Genomic DNA, 21,750 nt, shown 5'->3' on the forward strand with positions numbered 1-21,750 from the left:
CTGTGCAATTCTCTATCAAATAACACGTCACTCAGACCTTCTTTACTCGCAGCATGGGAGTTTGAATCTCAACTGTATCACCGAATATCCAGGCGTATACAAGCCTGTCTCCTAATAAGCAGCTATCACTCATATTTTTCCCTTCACTGAAATTTTCACAGGCCTCTATTCCTTTTTCAATACTCTCATTATATTCTAGGCGATATCTGCCTTTCGTTTTCACCTTTATTGCTCTCCTACTCGAATTGCCTGTCTTCTCTGCTCAAATAAATGACTCTCACTTCACAACGTAGCCTCCCACTCCATCAGCGGCCAGAAATAGCTCTGAAAACATGCTCTTTGCATAGTAAATAAAGAAACCTACACTGCTTTGAATATTCTTATCCCTCACACATTAAGGGCGCATAGCCTCAGTAATGAAGAAGCTACCTCCTGACTTTACATCAAGAATACACATAACGGAATACTCTGAAATAGAACAAATGAAACACACTCCTATCTACACCTAATTACACCCCTCTTTTCCATCACCAATATAAACACAAAATAAATGGCACTAGCATGCAACAGCCCTGGATTTCCATTTATGTTACATGAAATAAAGCATAGCTCAGCTCTAACGAGCGGAAATTTAACGTTTATATAAAATTTACATAGGATGAAACTGAGCTGACTTCTTCTGTCTAAAAGCATGCTTGTAAAGTTGGCATGTTACTTATCTTTGCCGACCTTTGCTTCCACACCAGTCACATGGCTGCTGCGTCTGTAGCTTTACTCTGCCATTACCACACACTTGATGGTGTCACAATATTCTGGGTTGACAATGGGCGATGCCATCAAGTTCTTGTAAGGTAACACTCCTAGAATGAATGTATAGTTAATAACTCTTCACTTGCTCTGAGTACACGTGTACTTTACATGTGCAAATACTTTGCTATTATGATAATTAAGCCAATAGGAAATTGAGCTTTGTTCAAAGTTACTGTTTAACGGAATGAAACCTGTACCAGTTTGTATGTAAGAGCAGGGATCGTACCGAATGCACACGCTACTTCAGCGATCACGATATGCGATCCAATAAATGTCTATGCATATAATAAATGTTAAATCAGTTTGCAAGAGTTATACTATTATATACATTTACCGTCTTGTATCATCTCCCGAATTTTCAATATATACTGTGCCTCTCGCGCTTGCATTACTGTACTTCGTCACATGGGCAGAGGTAACTGCCACAATAACGGACTGTTCACTCGTGAATTCATCTGAATTAATTCGCACCAGGATAGTGCATATTAACACTGTTCTCAAAATAAGATTCACTATTCATTACATCCAGTTCTCATAGATAAAGTAATTGTAGCGTTCCTGTTGAAATATAAAACAAAGAACACGGCAGTCACAACTGACACGAATACTGCCGAACGACTGAGAAACGAATAAGAGAGCTTCCCCTGCTGCTTGCTGCTTTATAGTTTCACTTGCCTTATTCAAAAGAGGGGTTTCCCTATGAGACCATAGCTTGAGGGCTCAACTGCTGTCTGAAGACGAAGTGCGCAACCGTTGGAAAATAGCTATTCAGTGCATCAATTGAAAGTAGCCAAAATATAAATGTATACGTATCTGTAAATTCAACCACAACTCAGTGGACATGTCAAAACCGTGGAGCATAAGTTTAATAACAGATTTCTCCCATAACATGATAATAGGTTCAGTACTGCGATGGACGAAGTTGGTAGTACGGAAACATCTGTTCGGGGGATCACTGCCGCTGCAATCCACGCCTTGTAACTTGCGATTAGTCTACTTTAAACACGCCGTGCTTCAGGCGATACTGTGACACCCTGCAGACTCATTCAAATTTTCAAAGTGCTCATGATCACAAGGCTTGCTACTGACTGTTCTCTATCTCCGCGCGGTCCTGAATGAATCCGTTGGCTAACTGCCTCTCTCACAAAACTTTCCAATATAACGAACACACAGTGTTACTCAATATTCAAATAAATATTCATGGGGCTTATATGATATGTCTCAGTCTGTCGTACATGACCAGGCATCAATGGGTGTTTTTGCCGCCTTAACTGCAGTTTTCATTGTTGGCAGAAGTGTGATGACAATATTTGCGGCCCTGTAAAAATCCATCTTCTTAAGTAGAAGTAAATCATCATCTCCCTTGCTTTCACTGGCTAAATCTTCACTTTCACGCTCTCGCTGAGTTTCTGTATCATGCTCACCTTCATTTAAAACATCCTCTTCTTCATCACTACTGTCATTTGGAATTAAATCTTCATCAAATAGAAGTCAAATAGATTTCTTATTCTCTCCTGGCTTTAATCAAAGCGATGAATTCTGTACTGGTGACTATTCTTAAGATATTGTTCATACTGAAAACAAAAGGTTCTACTCAGAATGAAGTCCACATATTTACTACAATAACACCACCACACTGTACCTAAATAAACTGCAGAGAAGACAACACAATGCGGGATATTTACTTACCGTGACAAAGACAAGCACACAAAGAAAATGGCTGCCCTTCATGTTGGAGTGACTGCTACGTTCACTAACACAAATGTGTACGGGGTAGAATCCACCCTAGTCAGTGATTTATGATGTGCACCGTTTGACTGTCTCGCAGGAACTGGTTGACCTTGAGTGAAAACATGGTGGGGATCCAGTTGGAGGGGTACAAGGGTGGAGAGAGCGCAGAAAAGTTATTTGTACATTTCACAAGGAAATAAAATGGCCTGGGGGTGGATTCCACCCCGTACGCGTGTGTTTGAGGGTTAAGCATGTCACATTCCATATTTTCTTTGTCAACCTGTTGTCATCCATCCTCATCAAATGTCCTATGAAACCCAACCTTCTTTTCCTTAATACACTTGAAATTGGTTCTACTTTCTCGTATAGCTCCTGGGTTGATCTCTGCACCCATATGTCACCCCGCTTTTTGGTACCCTATATATCTCTCAGTATCTTTATTTCCCCCTTTTCCAACCGAATACAAGCTCCTTTGCCCAATGTCATTGTCTCGGTAGCGCACAACGCAGTGTTCCGGATGGTCATTGTATAGTGTCGCAATTTGGCGTTCCTCGATTTGTTCTTCCCATAAGTCGTTTTGGCTGTGAATTGTAGTTTCTGCAGCAGTTGTGCTTTGTCTCCCGCACCTGACAAACTAAGGGACAATTAATGGCTGTGGGCAGATGAGTTCTCTCGTAGAAGATCCGTTGAAACCTTTGTGTAGGAAATGATACATACATTAAACAGGAAACCCCAGCGGCATATACGGTGGAGAAGAAGGGCTTAGATATGGCATAGACATTGGAAGAGGCAAATCTGCAGCGTCTGTACTCCTGTGGAGTGGCTGTAAATGGCATCTGATCCCAGTGGGGCTCACTACCTCAATTGTAATCACGCTACTGGCAGTATAGTAGCCCAACACAGTACTTACTAGCTGCATCATTTTCATAGTATTTTCCTTAAAGGAAATCCTCTTTCTATCAACTGTTCTCTACCTGCATATAGTGGTAAACTTTTCCATACATGTATTTTTATTTTAAAAATGAATTTGCTGTATCTTTGGTTTGGTGAAACTTCTTAATGAAAGAAATATATATATCATCTTTGTTTTGGTCCAGATTAGTTAGAATTATCTTGCAGCTTGATTTTGGGTTTCAAAATAAAATGTTATTTCAGCGTTTAGTTAAAAAAGCATTCAATTTATGACATTATAAGAAAGCTTCAGTATGGCATATCATACTTTCCTTTTACTGTTCCAAAATTATGTTCGTAAAACTGAAATGTCTTCATCCATGAATTTCACCAGTAGACTAATTAATTTTTAATGTTGGAAAATGTTTGTAAGTAGTTCTACTCATGTGATTTTATTTTTATAATTATAAACTATCTTCCTACTTTGTGTTTTTGTCTCTGATGTCAATAATGGGTCTGGATGCTTTTTGTAAGGATTAATTTTGGTCTTGTTTTTATATTGTATATTAAAAGTTGATTTTGAAACATTGATTTATTTGTTGAAATATTGTCCTTTCTAAATAGGACTTGATGCTTCAACATGTTGCCAAGTAGAAGACGGGCTATAAATGAACGAAGCAGACGTGTTAAGGATCTGGAAGATTCTATGGATCAGAAATTGGAAGGTTGGTTCTTTATAAGTGATTGTTTGTTTAGAGATTTATGAATTATTTTATGTGAATAAAGTCAATTCAAGAGACTACTAATAAAATGGGAAAAATTGCTCAAAAGCTTGTTGGGGGTATTCTCAAATCAACTAATATTGTCTGTAGCTTCTCTGCGTTGCAACCTTGTAACTGTTCGCTCTCCTCATCAAGACACTTGGGGAGATGAAAGTTATTACCATGGGACACATGAATATCAAATAAACTATATGTGGCTTGCCCGCAAATTGCCACGCAAATAGAAACAATTAACATTCCATGGTTTCCCATTTCTCTATGTGATGCTTGGGCGCCAGGGTTACAGTTTTGTTAAAACTGTAAACCAAAATTTATATTTACTAGCATAGAGACTTATACTTAAATCACAGGGGTAGGATTTTAAATAATTAACCATTAAGTATCTCTTAAGAAAGAAAATTAACGCAATATAAAATACAAATGAATTTATTATACAAAAAAAATGAGATGAATCGGAAAACTTCCTTAAAGCGTGGAGGAATTTAGAATTTACGTTACTAAAATTACTATTGCTTGCTTTATCTATTTGAAGCTCACCAATTGCAGCTTCTGTTGAAGTCATCTGGTTTCCGTGGTTACTCGTTCTCTTCTTCTCGATGTAGAATTGGCTCCATGGACATCCTTCCTTCCTTCTCTGATCTGGTATGGGCTATCTGGACTAGCACCCCCTAATTGCCTAGTCTTTAAATTAGACATTGGCCCTATACTTGTAAAAACTGATCAGCGTTGATCGTATGAGGAGAAAATTCAGAGATATGAATTTTTCCATATTAGTAGAAATCTCAATCCAACTGAGCTATACTATTTATACGGTACAGACTTGTACCAAATTCTGTAGACTTGAACTAAACATAGTTCTTCGTCCAGAAGATTTACTGAATTTAACACAAGCCGTAAGCTTGTTTCGTCTCACGCAGATCCGATAACATAACCGCAGCTAAGTACTGTATCGAAGCGAGCACATACATTGTACAAAAATAACTATGTCGCGGAGCGACCACACAATGTCTCAAAATCAATAACGTCGTTCAAAGTAGATGTTCTAATAGTAGTTACGATCACAGCAGAAGTAGTAGTTAGGATGCCGTTCTCGTGGTGAGAATCTCTATACATCCGGGCTCACCCCCACTCTTGGTAACAGTTCAATCTCAAAACTCATATACAACGAAGTATTTGATTCGTAGATCGAATTATCAACTCCCCTTCTCTTCTTTCTTGACAAGTCCAGTAGGCGTGGCGATGATGTAGCTTTCCACATAGCAAGCCTCGCGCGCGTGTCGCTGTTTACTAGCCTTGGCTCATGAGTTAAACCCAGTGACTCATGCAAATTTCCACGCTATAAGAATAACCTTTTCCGTATACACAAATATGAGATGAAATGACAACAACTATATTTCAACATGTTAACCAAATCCAATACATAATAAATTCCTATCTTTCATAATATAATAATAAATAATAAATGATGTTATAATATATACAATATGAATGCAAAAACCTTATTTACAAATGCTTGACGTAGAATACATATGTTGTTATGAATAATTGCCGATGGCGGATAAACTTGATATCAAATGATATCACGTAAAATGATATTATATTAAATTAGTAGGGCTGGAGAAGCCTGGACGGTTACATACGCCCTCCTGTTATTTACAGATATAACATATATGAAAATAACACACTACACCAAAACGGCTGATATATACATCATTACATCTGACAAACACTTAATAAAAAACATATATAATCAAATCTTGTATCTCACTGTAGAGTGTCTGTTTCAACGATACCAGATAACATTGGTAATAATTCCTGCCGATTTTCTTGCGAAAGTTTGTCAGCAACACTCATAATATTTACAACAACCGGTAAATAACTCTATCTTTGCACTTCACCATCAAAGTGTTCGGCAGTTCCAGGTTATCATAATATATACACCACAAACACATGTAATCACACGTGGCTTACCTCTCTTAGACGGCCGCAAGCAATTTCTTGTTTTCATTGCAAAAAATATTACTACTTAGAAAATTATTGCATTAATTTCCTTCTTCAGTTTCAAAAAACAAAAATCCCAAGTTACTCATGGCTTCTACAATGGTGTCAGGTCTAGGTTCACAACCTATACATGAATTCACGTTTTCTAACTCAAGTATATTGAATGTTATCAAAACAACACCTGGGAGACATTACACTTAATTCGCAGAAATATATCTTCTCAGAGAGCGAATATTATAAGTGCCCAACATGACACGATTACCATCTTTCAATCTGTATGCACAAGGACCAACCCGACAATGAATCTGGAATGGACCCTGATACAACAAAAAGAATTTCTTCGTCACTTTCTCTTCACTGGATGAGAGCATGGGAACACGTAACAGAACAGAATCTCCTACCTGAAATTCGTCTAACACCTGACGTTTCTGCTGTTTGCTACGCTTCTCAGCCACTTTAATCAAATTCTCTCTCGCTAATCTGACATATATCTGAGAGTCCCGCTGAGGTTTCTGTGTAATACCTGGTACTTTTGTCAGCTCATTCCTTGGATTGCTGCCAAAATGAACCTCTAATGGAGTGAATTTCGTGCTATCATGCTGTACCATATTAATCCATTTCACAATCAACGCTAAAGAACCAACCCACGCAGTGTGCTTGTCATGAACTAAAGATCTAAACATCCTACCTAATTCCTTCATCGTGCTTTCACACATATTCCCTTGTGGGTTCCTAATTGAGGAAAAAACGTGATACCTAACTCTGTCATCACAGCCTTCCACTTCTTCGATGTAAATTGAGATCCGCTATCAGATAATAACCTCCTAGGCGTACCTAATTCCTGAACATACTTGTCACTAATAATCGTACTGCAACTAAGACCTGTTGCTTTTCTCATCCGATACAATCTGACTAACTTGGAAAAAGCGTCAATCACCACAAAAACGTATTGATAGCCGTATTTACCACGAACGACGGGTCCAAATAAGTCAATACAAACAAGATCACCGGTTTTGTCAGTAATGACCGCTTGCCTAGGTCCTTCGAGATACCTATTGGGAGCTTTACTCCGTTGACATAAATCACAAGAGGAAATAGTTTTCCTAATTTCCCTTCCCATCATATCCCATACAAAACTTCTCTGAATCTCATACAACACTTTACTTGCACCAAAATGTCCCATCTCCTTATGAATGAACCAGATTAATTCCGTTCTCAAAGACTTAGGTACACATATACGCCAACGATCGTCACCACAATTCTTCGTTAAAAATTGATCAACCATCCTATAGGTGTGTCTACCTTTTTTTCACGCTTTACTGATCTCCGTTCTCAAGTTCACTTATCACATCTTTACATTCATTATCCTGAGATTGTTCAAAACGCATCTTCTTTAATCTATTCAAGGCTTCCTTATTGTCTTTATGAAGACATGCACAGATTAAAATGCCTTCATGAGTCTTAATGACACTACCTTCATTACACAAATCCCAGTCTCTGGATAGCAAATCAGCTAACACATTGTTCTTACCTTTAATGTGTACCACTTTAAAATCATACTTCTGTATTGCTAAAATCCATCTACTGACCCTGTTAGATGACAATTTGCAAGTCGAAATAAAAGATAGCACATGATGGTCGGTCCAGATCTCAAATTTTGTACCCAACACGTACATCCTGAACTTACTTAGAGAATATATAATCGCTAAGAACTCTAATTCAGTAATCGTATAGCGTTTCTCAGCTGCACTAAGCCCTCTCGAAGCCAACGAAACAATCCCTAAGTTGTTCTCATCATCCTCCTGACATAGAACTCCAGCAATGCCACAATGTGATGCATCAGTCATCATAACATACTGCTTATCTCCTCTAGGATATTTCAGAATCACAGCTTTCCTAAAACCATCTTTCAGCTCTTCAAATGCCTTTTCATGGTATTCTGCCCACTTCCACTTATTGCCAGCTTTCAGCAAATCTCTAAATGGCTCTAATAAGTAGGAAAATCGTACTACAAATCTAAAAAAGTTACTTACTCCAATGTATGATCTCAATTCTTTTATATTCTTGGGCCTTTTTGCATTCAATATTTTCTCTATTCTCGTGCTTTCTGGAGTCACATCTACTGCAGATACACGGTGTCCTAAAAAGATGACTTTGGGCTGACAAAATATGCATTTCTCCAGTTTAAGTGTGAAACCTGCCTGTTCTAACTTGGTAAATACCCTGTCGAGATGTTCTAAATGCTCTTCAAGACTGCTAGACGAAATTACTAAATCATCAATATAAATAGTGGCATAGTGGTCAGCTTCGTTTCCCAGAGCAATATTCAAAGCATGAATTAAAGCAGAAGAACTAGTACGAGTACCATATGGGACACGACAGAATTGATACAGATTACTCTTGTGACTGAAAGCTGTTAAAGATCTATCTTCCTCCCTTAACGGAATCTGCCAGAAACTACTACATAAATCTACAGTAGAAAACCAAACTTTCCCTTGAAAATCCTGTATCAGCTCCTCTACAGTTAACGATTTTAATTGATCAGCAGCAATACGTCTATTCATCTCCCTCGCATCAATACATAAACGGACAGAACCGTCGTTCTTAGGTACAACCAGTAAAGGATTGACACACTGACTACTTGAAACTTCAATAATACCATCCTCTAACATAGCTTCAATTTGATTGTCTACTGCTTTAGCATACTTATGTGGTATCGGATATCTCAGTCCAGCAAATATACTTTGATCCAGCACTGAAAATGAGTGTTCATACACATGTGTTTTGCCAGGTTTCGATGAAAACACTTCCTTGTGTTCTCTCAACACACACAACAATCGGTCCCTCTGACCTTCTTCCAAATTGCTACTATCTACCGCTTCTCTCAGAGCATCATCATGGTTCTCCTCTAACCATACTTCACACAGCTTAAAATCCGCTCTCTCTTCTTCATCTTTTGAAACCTCATTAACACACCACATGTTACAAACCTCCACTTTCGTCTGAACTTCGGCATCCCACGTGACTTTAACATCCTCATTATCCTACCTTAAATGTACTATCGCCTCATTGTAATCTAACCGAGCTGAGTATAAACTTAGCCAGTCAGATCCCAAGATAATATCAAATATAAGATTTGGAATAACAAGATATCTGAATATTCGACTTTCCGTTAATACAAATAGGTATGGCAACTTGTTTACATATTTGCTTGGATCGTTTACCTACAGCAGTGACGATATATGTGGATTTTACAGGCATTTCTTCAATCTCAATATTCTCCTTTTTTCTGTCCTCATACCACTTCTTTCTTACACATGATCTTTGACTGCCTGAATCCAATAAAGCCTGATACTGCGCCCTCCATATAACGATCGTAACAACGGGGTTCTCACTTTTACTACCAACTTCGACTTGATTTACTTCCACCTCCCGTAATAACTCATCTCTAACATCGAGATCATAATCCATGTGCGTCATTACACAATTTCTCGCAAAATGTACTGAAGACTGATAATCTGATCTCTCATTACCGTCTATCAGTTTAAATTACTTTGTCTCCTTGTATCCTGATTTCGGCTTGTGCCTTCCTCAACATTACGTTCCCTCTGAACATTCCTATTTTGCTGGTGTGACTGATTACCTACAGGTTGTTGTCTCGGTTGAAACTGACCACGGTGATTGTGTTCTTGTCTTCGGGGTGTAGTTTGATAGTTTGTGTGCTCTCGTGTACTATTACTATTTCCTAACGCATCGAAACTTGCTAGCAATCTTTCCATTCCCTGAATAGACTCTATCTGTTGCATACAGCTAGCTTCACGGATTTTGTTGGGAAAATGTCTGAGTAATAACTTCACAATATCTCTCTCCACTGACATCCCATCTACGTTTTTACAAATCATAACGTGGGCCAAAAAATACTCTGTCATAGAAACTCCTTCGTGTGGCCTAAATTTCCCAAAGACAATGCGTTCTCTTTCCCAGCTTTGTATAGCTTCACTCCAAAGTTTTTCCATGAAATATTTCTGGAATTCCACCACACTGGTCATGCTGCTCTTATACACCGCAAACCATGATTTTGTTTCCCCAATAAAAGCTTTACCAATTATTTCTAACGCTTCTTCCCATTCAATGATTCCTTCTTCTGTTCGCTTTTCAAACAGTTTCTTAACAGTGTTTAAAAATCTAAAGGGTTTGTCTGCCTCCCATTAAATTTAGGTAGTTCAGTTTCATATATGAAATTTGTACCATGGCACTGACTTCCTACATTACCTTTTCTCTGATTTCTTTATGTATTTGTGCCTCCGACCTATCAATATGTTCATTTATCCTTTTCACTTTAGTTTCTACGTCACTCACCAACATTTCATTACATATTTTAGCATTAGTCTCTACCTTACCACACAGATCATCGTATTGTTGTAGTACTTGTTCTCTAACTTTACTAACTTCTCCTACTTGTTCCTGAATTTTACTATTAATTCCTGTGATCTGCTGGTCTACTTCGCTCCTATGTTCAGTTAACTTTCTTTCTACCACTTTCTCATGTTGGCTGCGTCTCGTCTCCTGTTCCGCTAACTGATTCTCAAAAAGTTTCTGCTGCTCTAGTGCTTCATCTAATCTATGATTTAAAGCGTGCATCTTAGTATTAACTTCTCTGCTAATTTCGGTTTTCGTTCTCTCTACTTCCTTCTTAATTTCATTCGTTTCCTTCCTAATTTCATTTGTTTCCTTCCTAATTTCATCCGTTTCTTTCCTAATTCCATTAGTTTCCTTCCTAATTTCATCTATCGCTTTCGTTTGCTCTAATATGCCGGGCGAGTTGGCCGTGCGCGTAGAGGCGCGCGGCTGTGAGCTTGCATCCGGGAGATAGTAGGTTCGAATCCCACTATCGGCAGCCCTGAAGATGGTTTTCCGTGGTTTCCCATTTTCACACCAGGCAAATGCTGGGGCTGTACCTTAATTAAGGCCACGGCCGCTTCCTTCCAACTCCTAGGCCTTTCCCATCCCATCGTCGTCATAAGACCTATCTGTGTCGGTGCGACGTAAAGCCCCTAGCAAAAAAAAAAAAAAATATCCCTTGCATCATTAAAAACAGTTGTCGAATATTCATTTCACTATTCGTATTACTTTCTCTCTCGCCCTCCATCCTAGCTACATCAGATTTTGTGCTTTTTTCCATGCTCCCACCACTCTCTACTGTTTTATCTACTTCAATGCTTTCATCATTAACATTCCTAGAATTCAGCGTCTTGCCTCCCTTTACTAAGTTTCTGCTACGTAATTTCATGTCCTTTTCACCTTGTGCAGCCATGATTTCCCCAAAATCACACATACAAATTATATGGACACTCACTTAACCCCCACAAACACAGATTCTACTTTTACTGCTTTCCTTCCACGAATACTTAATGGTTTTCGAGCTCCTCATTGGTGCGACAAATGTAACTGTTCGCTCTCCTCATCAAGACACTTGGGGAGATAAAAGTTATTACCTTGGGACACATGAATATCAAATAAACTATATGTGGCTTGCCCGCAAATTGCCACGCAAATAGAAACAATTAACATTCCATGGTTTCCCATTTCTCTATGTGATGTTTGGGCGCCAGGGTTACAGTTTTAAACAAAACTGTAAACCAAAATTTATATTTACTAGCATAGAGACTTATACTTAAATCACAGGGGTAGGATTTTAAATAATTAACCATTAAGTATCGCTTAAGAAAGAAAATTAACGCAATATAAAATACAAATGAATTTATTATACAAAAAAATGAGATGAATCGGAAAACTTCCTTAAAGCGTGGAGGAATTTAGAATTTACGTTACTGAAATTACTATTGCTTGCTTTATCTAATTGAAGCTCACCAATTGCAGCTTCCGTTGAAGTCATCTGGTTTCTGTGGTTACTCGTTCTCTTCGTCTCGATGTGGAATTGGCTCCATGGACATCCTTCCTTCCTTCTCTGATCTGGTACGGGCTATCTGGACTAGCACTCCCTAATTGCCTAGTCTTTAAATTAGACATTGGCCCTATACTTGTAAAAACTGATCAGCGTTGATCGTATGAGGAGAAAATTCAGAGATGTGAATTTTTCCATATTAGTAGAAATCTCAATCCAACTGAGCTATACTATTTATACGGTACAGACTTGTACCAAATTCTGTAGACTTGAACTAAACATAGTTCTTCGTCCAGAAGATTTACTGAATTTAACACAAGCCGTAAGCTTGTTTCATCTCACACAGATCCGATAACATAACCGCAGCTAAGTACTGTATCAAAGCGAGCACATACATTGTACAAAAATAACTATGTCGCGGAGCGACCACACAATGTCTCAAAATCAATAACGTCGTTCAAAGTAGATGTTCTAATAGTAGTTAGGATCACAGCAGAAGTAGTAGTTAGGATGCCGTTCTCGTGGTGAGAATCTCTATACATCCGGGCTCACCCCCACTCTTGGTAACAGTTCAGTCTCAAAACTCATATACAACGAAGTATCTGATTCGTAGATCGAATTATCAACTCCCCTTCTCTTCTTTCTTGACAAGTCCAGTAGGCGTGGCGATGATGTAGCTTTCCACATAGCAAGCCTCGCGCGCTGGTCGCTGTTTACTAGTCTTGGCTCATGAGTTAAACCCAGTGACTCATGCAAATTTCCACGCTATAAGAATAACCTATTCCGTATACACAAATATGAGATGAAATGACAACAACTATATTTCAACATATTAACCAAATCCAATACATAATAAATTCCTATCTTTCATAATATAATAATAAATAATAAATGATGTTATAATATATACAATATGAATGCAAAAACCTTATTTACAAATGCTTGACGTAGAATACATATGTTATTACGAATAATTGCCAATGGCGGATAAACTTGATATCAAATGATATCGTGTAAAATGATATTATATTAAATTAGTAGGTCTGGAGAAGCCTGGACGGTTACAACCTTTAGTTTAAAAAAAGTGTTCAATTTATGCCATTATAAGAAAGCTTCAGTATGACATATCACATTTTTCCTTTTGCTATTCTAAAACAGTTCATTTTAAGGTTTCAAACTGAAAAACTATAGCCCTGTGGTTTAGATTGAGCTCTGTGATTGGTAGATTTAAAGTAATCAATAAAAATAAGATAGAAATAATAGGAACATACATCAGTGATAATCAGAATTGGAAGTCATTGTGGTGGAGGAAAAAAATATGAAGGTGATACAAGGCTAATGTAAATAACAAAATTATAGTTCAACATCTTCATAGGTGGGCACTATTTTCACCAACCCCAGCTCTGCTTGGTCAGTTTCTTTCCATGGGGAGCTAATATTATTAATGGGGTTTATGGAAGAAAGAAAGTAGAACTGGCTGAATCAGCAAAGATGCATCTGGATGTGCTAGGAGTAAGTGATATTAGGGTAAGGGGAGGTAACTAGGAAGAGATAGGAGATTATAAAATGTACTTGACAGGTGATAAGAAGAGAAGGGCAGAGCATGGCGTAGGTCTGTTTATCAGGAATACTATTGCACACAACATAGTTTTTTGTTAGGCACGTAAATGAGCGAATGATGTGGGTAGATTTGGCAGTTCGAGGAATTAAGACGAGAATGAATCGAAACTGACTTTCAACCTATTAGGTCGTGTTACGTACATTTAATATGTGTTGAAGGGATCTCTTCAACAACACGTACTAAAGAGATATCTTCAACGACCTAATAGGTTAAAAGTCTGTTTCGATTAAAATACGGTCATGGAAAATCAATATTCATAGGACAAGAATTGTCTCAGTGTGTTCATCATGTGAGGGTGCAGATACGGATGTAGTTGACAAGTTTTATGAAGCATTGAGTGACATCATAGTCAGGGTCAAAAGCATGGATAGGATTTTGCTAATGGGCGATTTCAATGCGAGAGTTGGAAATAGACCTCAAGGATACGACAGGGTGATTGGTAAATGTGGGGAAGATATGGAAGCTAATGGAAATGGGAGCGTTTGCTGGACTTCTGTGCTAGTATGGGTTTAGCAGTAAGAAATAAATTCTTCAAGCATAAGGCTATTCACCACTACACATGGGAGGCTAGGGGTACCAGATCCATAATAGCCTTTATCTTAACCCACTTTGAATTCAGGAAATCTGTTAGAAATATATGGTTTTTCAGGGACTAAAATGATGTCGGTAGGTAAGAAATCTAAGAGAACTGAATGTCAGATTGGGGATACAAACCTGGAACAGGTAGATAATTTCTAGTATTTAGAACATGTGTTCTGCCAGGATGGTAATATTGTAAGTGAGATTGAATCAAGGTTCAGTAAAGCTAATGCAGTGAGCTTGCAGTTGGGATCAGCGGTATTCTATAAAGAAGGAAGTCAGCTCCCGAAGGAAATTATCTTTACATCGGTCTGTTTTCAGACGAACTTTGCTTTACGGGAGTGAACTCAGGATATCTTATTCATAAGGTAGAAGTAACAGACATGAAAGTAGCGAGAATGATTGCTGGTACAAACAGGTGGGAACAATTGCAGGAGGGTGCTCGGAACAAGGAGATAAAAGCTAAGTCATCAATGAACTCAGTGGATGAAGTTGTATGCATAAACTGGCTTCGGTGTTGGGGTCTTGTGAGACGAACTGAGGAGGATAGGTTACCTAGGAGAACGATGGACTCTGTTATGGAGGGTAAGAGGAGTAGAGGGAGACCAAGATGATGATGGTTAGACTCAGTTTCTAACGGTTTAAAGCTAAGAAGTATAGAACTAAATGAGGCCATAGCACTGTTGTCGCGGCCACCAAACTAGGCGGGTCAGAGAAATTACACTGTTGCCAAGGCTATGTAGCAACTGGTGAAGAAATGTCCAACTGAACACATCATTTCGGAGTGCGAGGCAGTTTGTTCTCTCTCAAGCTCCTGATGTTACTTCGTATAATGTTTCAAAACAAGTTATACTACAAGCTTCAGAAAAGACTGCTGATTTCAGTGGTATAATATTTTCCATATAAACCACTTTAAAATCTTGAATGAGTAAATTTAAATCTGTCGATAATGTATTGAAAATTTCAGTAAGTGGCTAAGTTTTTACTTCTTGAACCAATAAAACTTTGTCTGCGGGGGGGAAATGTAAAAAAATCGCCTGACTTGCATTTTTTATCTGAAACTTATTTCCACGAGTCTTGTAGTTTTTCTGGAAAATGGCCCAGAAAGCGATCATGTAAATGTCGCTAGCTGAGGCAGTTTGGGGCACGCACACCAGCACAGGCTGCAGGACACCGTAAATACTTTCGGATTACATATTAATCTGTATCAGTTTTATTACATTATAACTTTAAATCTATATATATAAAATAAGAGTTTTGTCTGTACATAGCTCAGAATTTAAAAAGGATGGTATTTCTGCATCAGTTATGTCCACAGTAACAAGGAAATGCATTTTTTAATTTTCCGTAATTTCTGTCTGTCTGTATGTATGTATTTATGTATGTATGTATGTACACGCATCACGAGAAAGCGGCTGAAGAGAACTTAATGAAAATCGATATGCATGGTCAGGAATTAAGTCGCTACAATCTAGGCTATAAATAATTTTATTCACGCTGAGTGAAATCGTAGTTTAGGGGAAGGCCTAAAAGTTAATTCTGAAATATTTATGGTATTAATGGTCCTATCTTGATGAAAATCGGTATGCAAAGTTGAGAAATAAGTTGCTATAATCTAGGCCATAAATAATTTTATTCACGCTGAGTGAAATGGTAGTATAGTGGAATGCCTAACATTTAATTCTCAAATATTTATGTTATTAGTGGCCGTATGTTAATGAAAATCTGTAGGCAAAGCCGGGAAGTAAGGCGCTATAATCTAGGACATAAATAATTTTATTCACGCTGAGTGAAATGGTAGTTTAGGGGAAGGCCAAAAATTTAATTCTCAAATATTTGTTATTAGTGGTCATATCGATAAATACTACATAACTAAAGTTATATATTATTAAATGTCCTATCATTTATGTCTTATACATTTTTACTGTACTGGCTATGATCACAGAGATATTCAGGAATTTGGATTTTGTTACTAAGTCTATATCAGCGCCGGGTCACAAGAAGATTGGTAAACAGAGTTTAATGAAAATCGGTATGTAAAGTCGGAGAATAATGAACTACAGTCTGCGCTATAAATATTTTTTAAGATGCCCTAATATCACAGAGTTGAAAGAAAACTAAATGTGAAGGCCTACAATATAGAAAGCTCATAAAATTGATCAACAGTATCATTACATTGACCGTTGTTCGTTGTGATGTGCTTTGTGTCTTCTGTTGCCACTCATCTCCGATAGATTGGATTACTGCTGCGAACCATAAATATTTTTTTCAGTTTGCTTTACGTCTCAATGAAACGCGTAGGTCTTATGGCGACGATGGGATAGGAAAGGGCTAAGAGTGTGAAGGAATCGGCCTTGACGTTAATTAAGGTACAGCCCCAGCATTTTTGTGGTGTGAAAAAGGGAAGCAAACCGAATACCATCTTCTGGGCTGCCGACAGTGGGGTTCGAATCCACAATCTCCCGGATGCAAGCTCACAGCTGAGCGCCCTTAAGCACATGCCAACTCTCCCGGTCATACCGAGTGTAACAGCCTGCCTGAGTATTGGCGGGAAGTAGCTGGGGAGTTAGATAACTTTCTTCTTTAGCATGCCATTCCTCCGGTTCATAAATTTTCTGATACTACTGGTACGTAACACACTGGTTCATCATAGCATTCGAGCTATTCAATCCCTACTCTGAAGCACAGACTGGAATGAGCAGTGTGCATATTTAATGGAATAAGGGCAGAGGAGTGTTCACGGCTGTCTGCAGCCTGGTCATTCCAGCTCTGGAACTTTGGAATGTTAGTGAGAAATTGTGCGGTTTTTCATTTGATCAAGTGTTTTATATGATAACATTGCTTTTAATTGCTACATTTGACGTTTTTGTACTGACCTATGTTGACTTCAGTTAGGAAAACCACAGAGTCAGTCTTTCTGAGAATCCCGTTGCGAAGCATGGGTACATAAGCTAGTATTGTATAAGTACTGTATAATGTACTAAGTAATATAGAAAAAGAACTACTTTAAAGAATAGGTTTACATTATTTACAATGAATTAAGAATCGGTTTCTAGCTACAAGGCAGTAGAAGATTTCTTAGTCACTGTCATCACTCATCTCACTATCTGTCGAATCGTAGTTTACACTGATGATGAATGGCTCCATTCTTTTGTCCTTTACTGTTTCCTTGGCCCAATCGTCTGTTTGAAGATTTTCCGCATTATTGAAGCACTTTTCCAAATCTGCAGCAGTCACGCGGTCGATGGCTTCTTACGTGAGTTTTTCTGCGTCCTTTATTTTGAATGTCTTGTTCCTCTCTGCCACTTCCCTCTTGACTTGAGCCCAAATCAGTTCAGTTGAGTTGTATTGGCAGTGGTAGGGTGGCAACCTTACTACCTCATGGCCCCAAGAGAGAGCTAATTCATCAAGCTCGTACTTTTTTCTACTTTGAAGGGAGCAATTTTTTCCAAAAGTTCAGCTTGAGTTTCTTGTTCACTAAAAGGTATGTTTTTCTTCAGCAACCACTCTTGAGTTTCTTTCTTCTTTCAGCTTGTATTGCGTACTTTTTCAAGTAAAGCTGAATGATACGGAGCATCGTCCATAACTATTATAGACGGTTCCTTCATACTTAATAGCAGGTCTTCTACAAACTACAAACAAAAAGATGCCTGGTTTTCTCCTTTAAATAGTTTTTCCTTTTAGATGAAATAATTTTTTGGTTGGGTGAATATTTCGCTTCATTAACACATCTCTGGACTGAACGAAGGCTAACATTACATATTGTTGCAGTCAATTCTTAGCTTTTCTTGAAGTTCACAGTCTGCAAAATATTTGAGTCGGCCAACTTCTGCATGTATTGCAATACATTCGCAATTACGGATTTTGTCTGGCTGGTTAAGCCCTTCCAACCGACGACGCCTCAGAGGAGTTTCTTGTTCATTTCTTACACTTACTTCGTCCTCTTCAGATAATAGACCCGCAGAAACACCAGGCTGAACACCTTCACTATCCATCTTTAACTGCACTTATGGTGCGAGCTCAATGGCTGCATGACAGGGAATGACTCGGGTAAGGTGGCCTGGAGCGGATGGGCTGACCTGTACAGACCAGATCAACACACTGCACATAATTATAGAACAATCCACGGAGCTGCAATCGTCACTATATCTACTATTTATAGACTTTGAAAAGGCGTTTGATAGTGTAATGAGGAAGATGATGTGGAAAGCCATGAAAGAGTTGGGATTCCAGAGAAAATTATAAATATAACACAAGAAATGTATGAGAACTACACATGTCAAGTTTTACATCAGGGGATGTTCTCTGAGCCCATCCCAGTAAACACAGGAGTTAAGCAAGGATGTTTGCTGTCACCTATACCATTTATGATGGTGCTGGATCTTATGATGAAGAAGGCAATGTATAGCCGAAGAGGAATTCAATTGGGACTGACAGGCAGGTTGGAGGACTTAGACTGCGTGGATGACTTGTGTTTGCTAGCCAGCAGTTTTAAGGATATGGAAGCAAAGCTGAATGATTTAAAAACCGAAGCATTAGAGGTGGGATTAAAGATAAATGGAAAGAAAACCAAGGAGATGCGCTATAACAACCGAAACAAGGCACTATTATATTTAGGAAACCAAGAGATCGAGCAAGTCAAGCAGTTTTGCTACCTGAGAAGTAGTCACCCCTGAGGGAGGAACCATAGAGGATATAGGAAATAGAATAAATAAGGGTAAAGGAGCATTTGCAATGCTGAGACCAATCTGGAAATCAAGGGAACTTAACACCTATACCAAACTATGCATCTTCAATACAAATGTCAAGTTAGTACTACTCTATGGGTGTGAAACATGGAAGATTAACAAACAACTGATTAGCAGACTTCAAACATTTGTGAACAGAAGTTTGAGGAATATCCTGAGGATATGGTGGCCACAAGTAATCTCCAGTGAAGAGCTATGGAGAAGAATCAAGGGTTATGAATTTCATGTTGTTGGTCCGTATTGAACTGAGAATAACATATGAATAGTAACACAGTAAAGGTTTCCACCTATTCAATACTAATATGTATTTACAATATTATAAATTACATGGAACTAGTTTTGACCCACCTAGGGGTCATCATCAGCCATATTAAAGCATACATAAGTTTTTTTGTCGAATCCTAAAACATGTTATTTTTAACTGTAATAATTTATAAAGTGAAGTGTGGTAATGAGATGAGAAATGTTAGTATGGTACAGGTGAGTAGTAATTAATAATAATACGAGAAATATATATACAAAGAAGTTTGGAACAAAGTACAAGTGGTGTAAAAATATAAACTCATGGATATCAGTAGTCCTCGTACTAAAGAATACAATGTAAAATAACTCATATAAACATATATACAAGTATGTACAAAGTCTGGAGAGTAAAAAATGATACTCTTTTAATGCCGAGTCGGCTTGACACTGATCAGCTGAAGCATAGAATTAGGCATTTGGTGTATTAAAGCTGTGTTGATCGGCTGCGTTGTTGATTGTTGGACGTGAAGTTATTTTTGAATTTCTGGTTAAGAAGAAGGTGGATACTGCGCGTGGATGTATTAATTCTCAGTTCTTAGCGGAAACCAAATTGGACCTGTTAAAATGGAGAAAGCCGGTAAAAACAAAAAACGGAGATAGGAAAAGGTTAACATAAAGGGAAAGGACGCTTATCTCGCGCTGCGGTGTGTGTAGTATAGCTGATGGTGTGCGACTGGTGGCGGGAAGTGAAATGTGGGCAGAGAGGAGGGCAGGCGCGTGCGGGTTAGGGAGGGTTAGGAAGAGTGGGGGTGGCTTGGGGCGGGGTGGGAGTGGGAGCCTTAAGGCGTTGCTGAAGGGTGCGGGAGAAAGGGTAATTGTCTCGGAAAAGTACTATGCTTCAGCTGATCAGTGTCAAGCCGACTCGGCATTAAAAGAGTATCACTTTTTACTCTCCAGACTTTGTACATACTTGTATATATGTTTATATGAGTTATTTTACATTGTATTCTTTAGTACGAGGACTACTGATATCCATGAGTTTATATTTTTACACCACTTGTACTTTGTTCCAAACTTCTTTGTATATATATTTCTCATATTATTATTATTAATTACTACTCGCCTGTACCATACTAACATTTCTCATCTCATTACCACACTTCACTTTATAAATTATTACAGTTAAAAATAACATGTTTTAGGATTCGACAAAAAACTTATGTATGCTTTAATATGGCTGATGATGACCCCTAGGTGGGTCGAAACTAGTTCCATGTAATTTAAAATATTGTAAATACATATTAGTATTGAATAGGTGGAAACCTTTACTGTGTTACTATTCATATGCTATGGAGAAGAACCCATCAAACACCAATTGATATTGAGATGCATCATAGGAAATGGAAGTGGATTGGGCATACATTACGGCGAGATAAAGACAACATAGCAAGACAAGCCCTGGAATGGAACCCACAAGGTAGCAGGAGAAGAGGCAGACCAAAGAACATATGGAGGAGGAGTGTAATAGCAGAAGGGATGGAGAAAGGAGGGAAGACCTGGATCGAGATCAGGACGATGGCGCAGAACAGAGTCCGGTGGCGGAAGTTCATTGATGCCCCATGCTCCACTTAGGAGACACAGGAATTAAGTCAAGAAAGTCAAGTTTGATCAGGGTCTCATCTTCTTCTCTTCTGTTTTAATGGGTCATCTAGACCACACGGAATCAACCTTTGTTCGACGGTTTTCCTTCTTGCCCAGTAGTTCTTCATTTGTATGAACTGTAAATTTCCATTGCTCTGACCATTTATCCAGGTTCCTCTTCTTCTTCCTCAAATCCCTGTGTTTGGACTGTAATTCTGATTTCATTCTGATTGAGTAGATTTGGTGATCCTAGTTCAACAATGTCTCATTAGTTTATGCCACTTTGGTCTAGTGGCCTTGTTTTTCAGAAATTTGTACGTTTTGTGGGAAAGTCTGGTAGAGTCCATTCTTTCTAAATTTCCTGTAAATTGGATTTGTTATGGTTGCATTGTATCTGTGATTTTGGAAAGAAATTGTTATATTTCACAATTAGGTTTAGGGTAATAAATTCCATTTTTAACTTTTGGCCATAATTTTTTTTCATAATTTTTGTTCTTTAATCTCTAATTGTTCCTTTAATCCTTTTTGTTGCTGATTGAGGGTTACTGAAGCATGTAGTACCGTACCTCTGGTCTGGTTTGATCATTGTTATGTAATGTTTAATCTTACTGTTCCAGGAGAGACATTGTTTGTTGTAAACAGTTTTTGTTAGTTAGAAAGCAGTTTCCATCTTCTGAATTCTCAATATTATGGATTTCATTTCATTACCATTCTCTGTAATTCATTCTCTTAGATATTTAAATTCCTTCACTCTGAAGATTCTATTAGTACCAATGTTAATTTCCTGCTGCACAGTTC

General features: G+C 38.2%; 1 protein-coding gene across 8 annotated transcripts in view; it reads left to right on the forward strand.

Moving 5' to 3' along the window:
* Positions 1–21,750, forward strand: part of LOC136878082 (uncharacterized) — a 326,911-nt gene that overhangs the window by 83,009 nt on the left and 222,152 nt on the right. For 6 of the 8 annotated variants that reach the window (XM_067152062.2, XM_067152058.2, XM_067152066.2 and 3 more), the window contains one exon: positions 4,057–4,157. The exons of 1 other annotated variant lie outside the window; for it this stretch is intronic. In XM_067152062.2, the coding sequence (XP_067008163.2) occupies positions 4,101–4,157 (57 nt within the window). In that variant the 5' untranslated portion in view covers positions 4,057–4,100. Of the gene's footprint in view, positions 1–4,056; positions 4,158–21,750 lie in introns of those variants that run through there. One more of the 8 variants, XM_067152063.2, reaches the window with a different exon arrangement.

Source organism: Anabrus simplex, chromosome 1 (genome assembly GCF_040414725.1).
Source record: "Anabrus simplex isolate iqAnaSimp1 chromosome 1, ASM4041472v1, whole genome shotgun sequence".
NCBI classification, from domain to species: domain Eukaryota; kingdom Metazoa; phylum Arthropoda; class Insecta; order Orthoptera; family Tettigoniidae; genus Anabrus; species Anabrus simplex.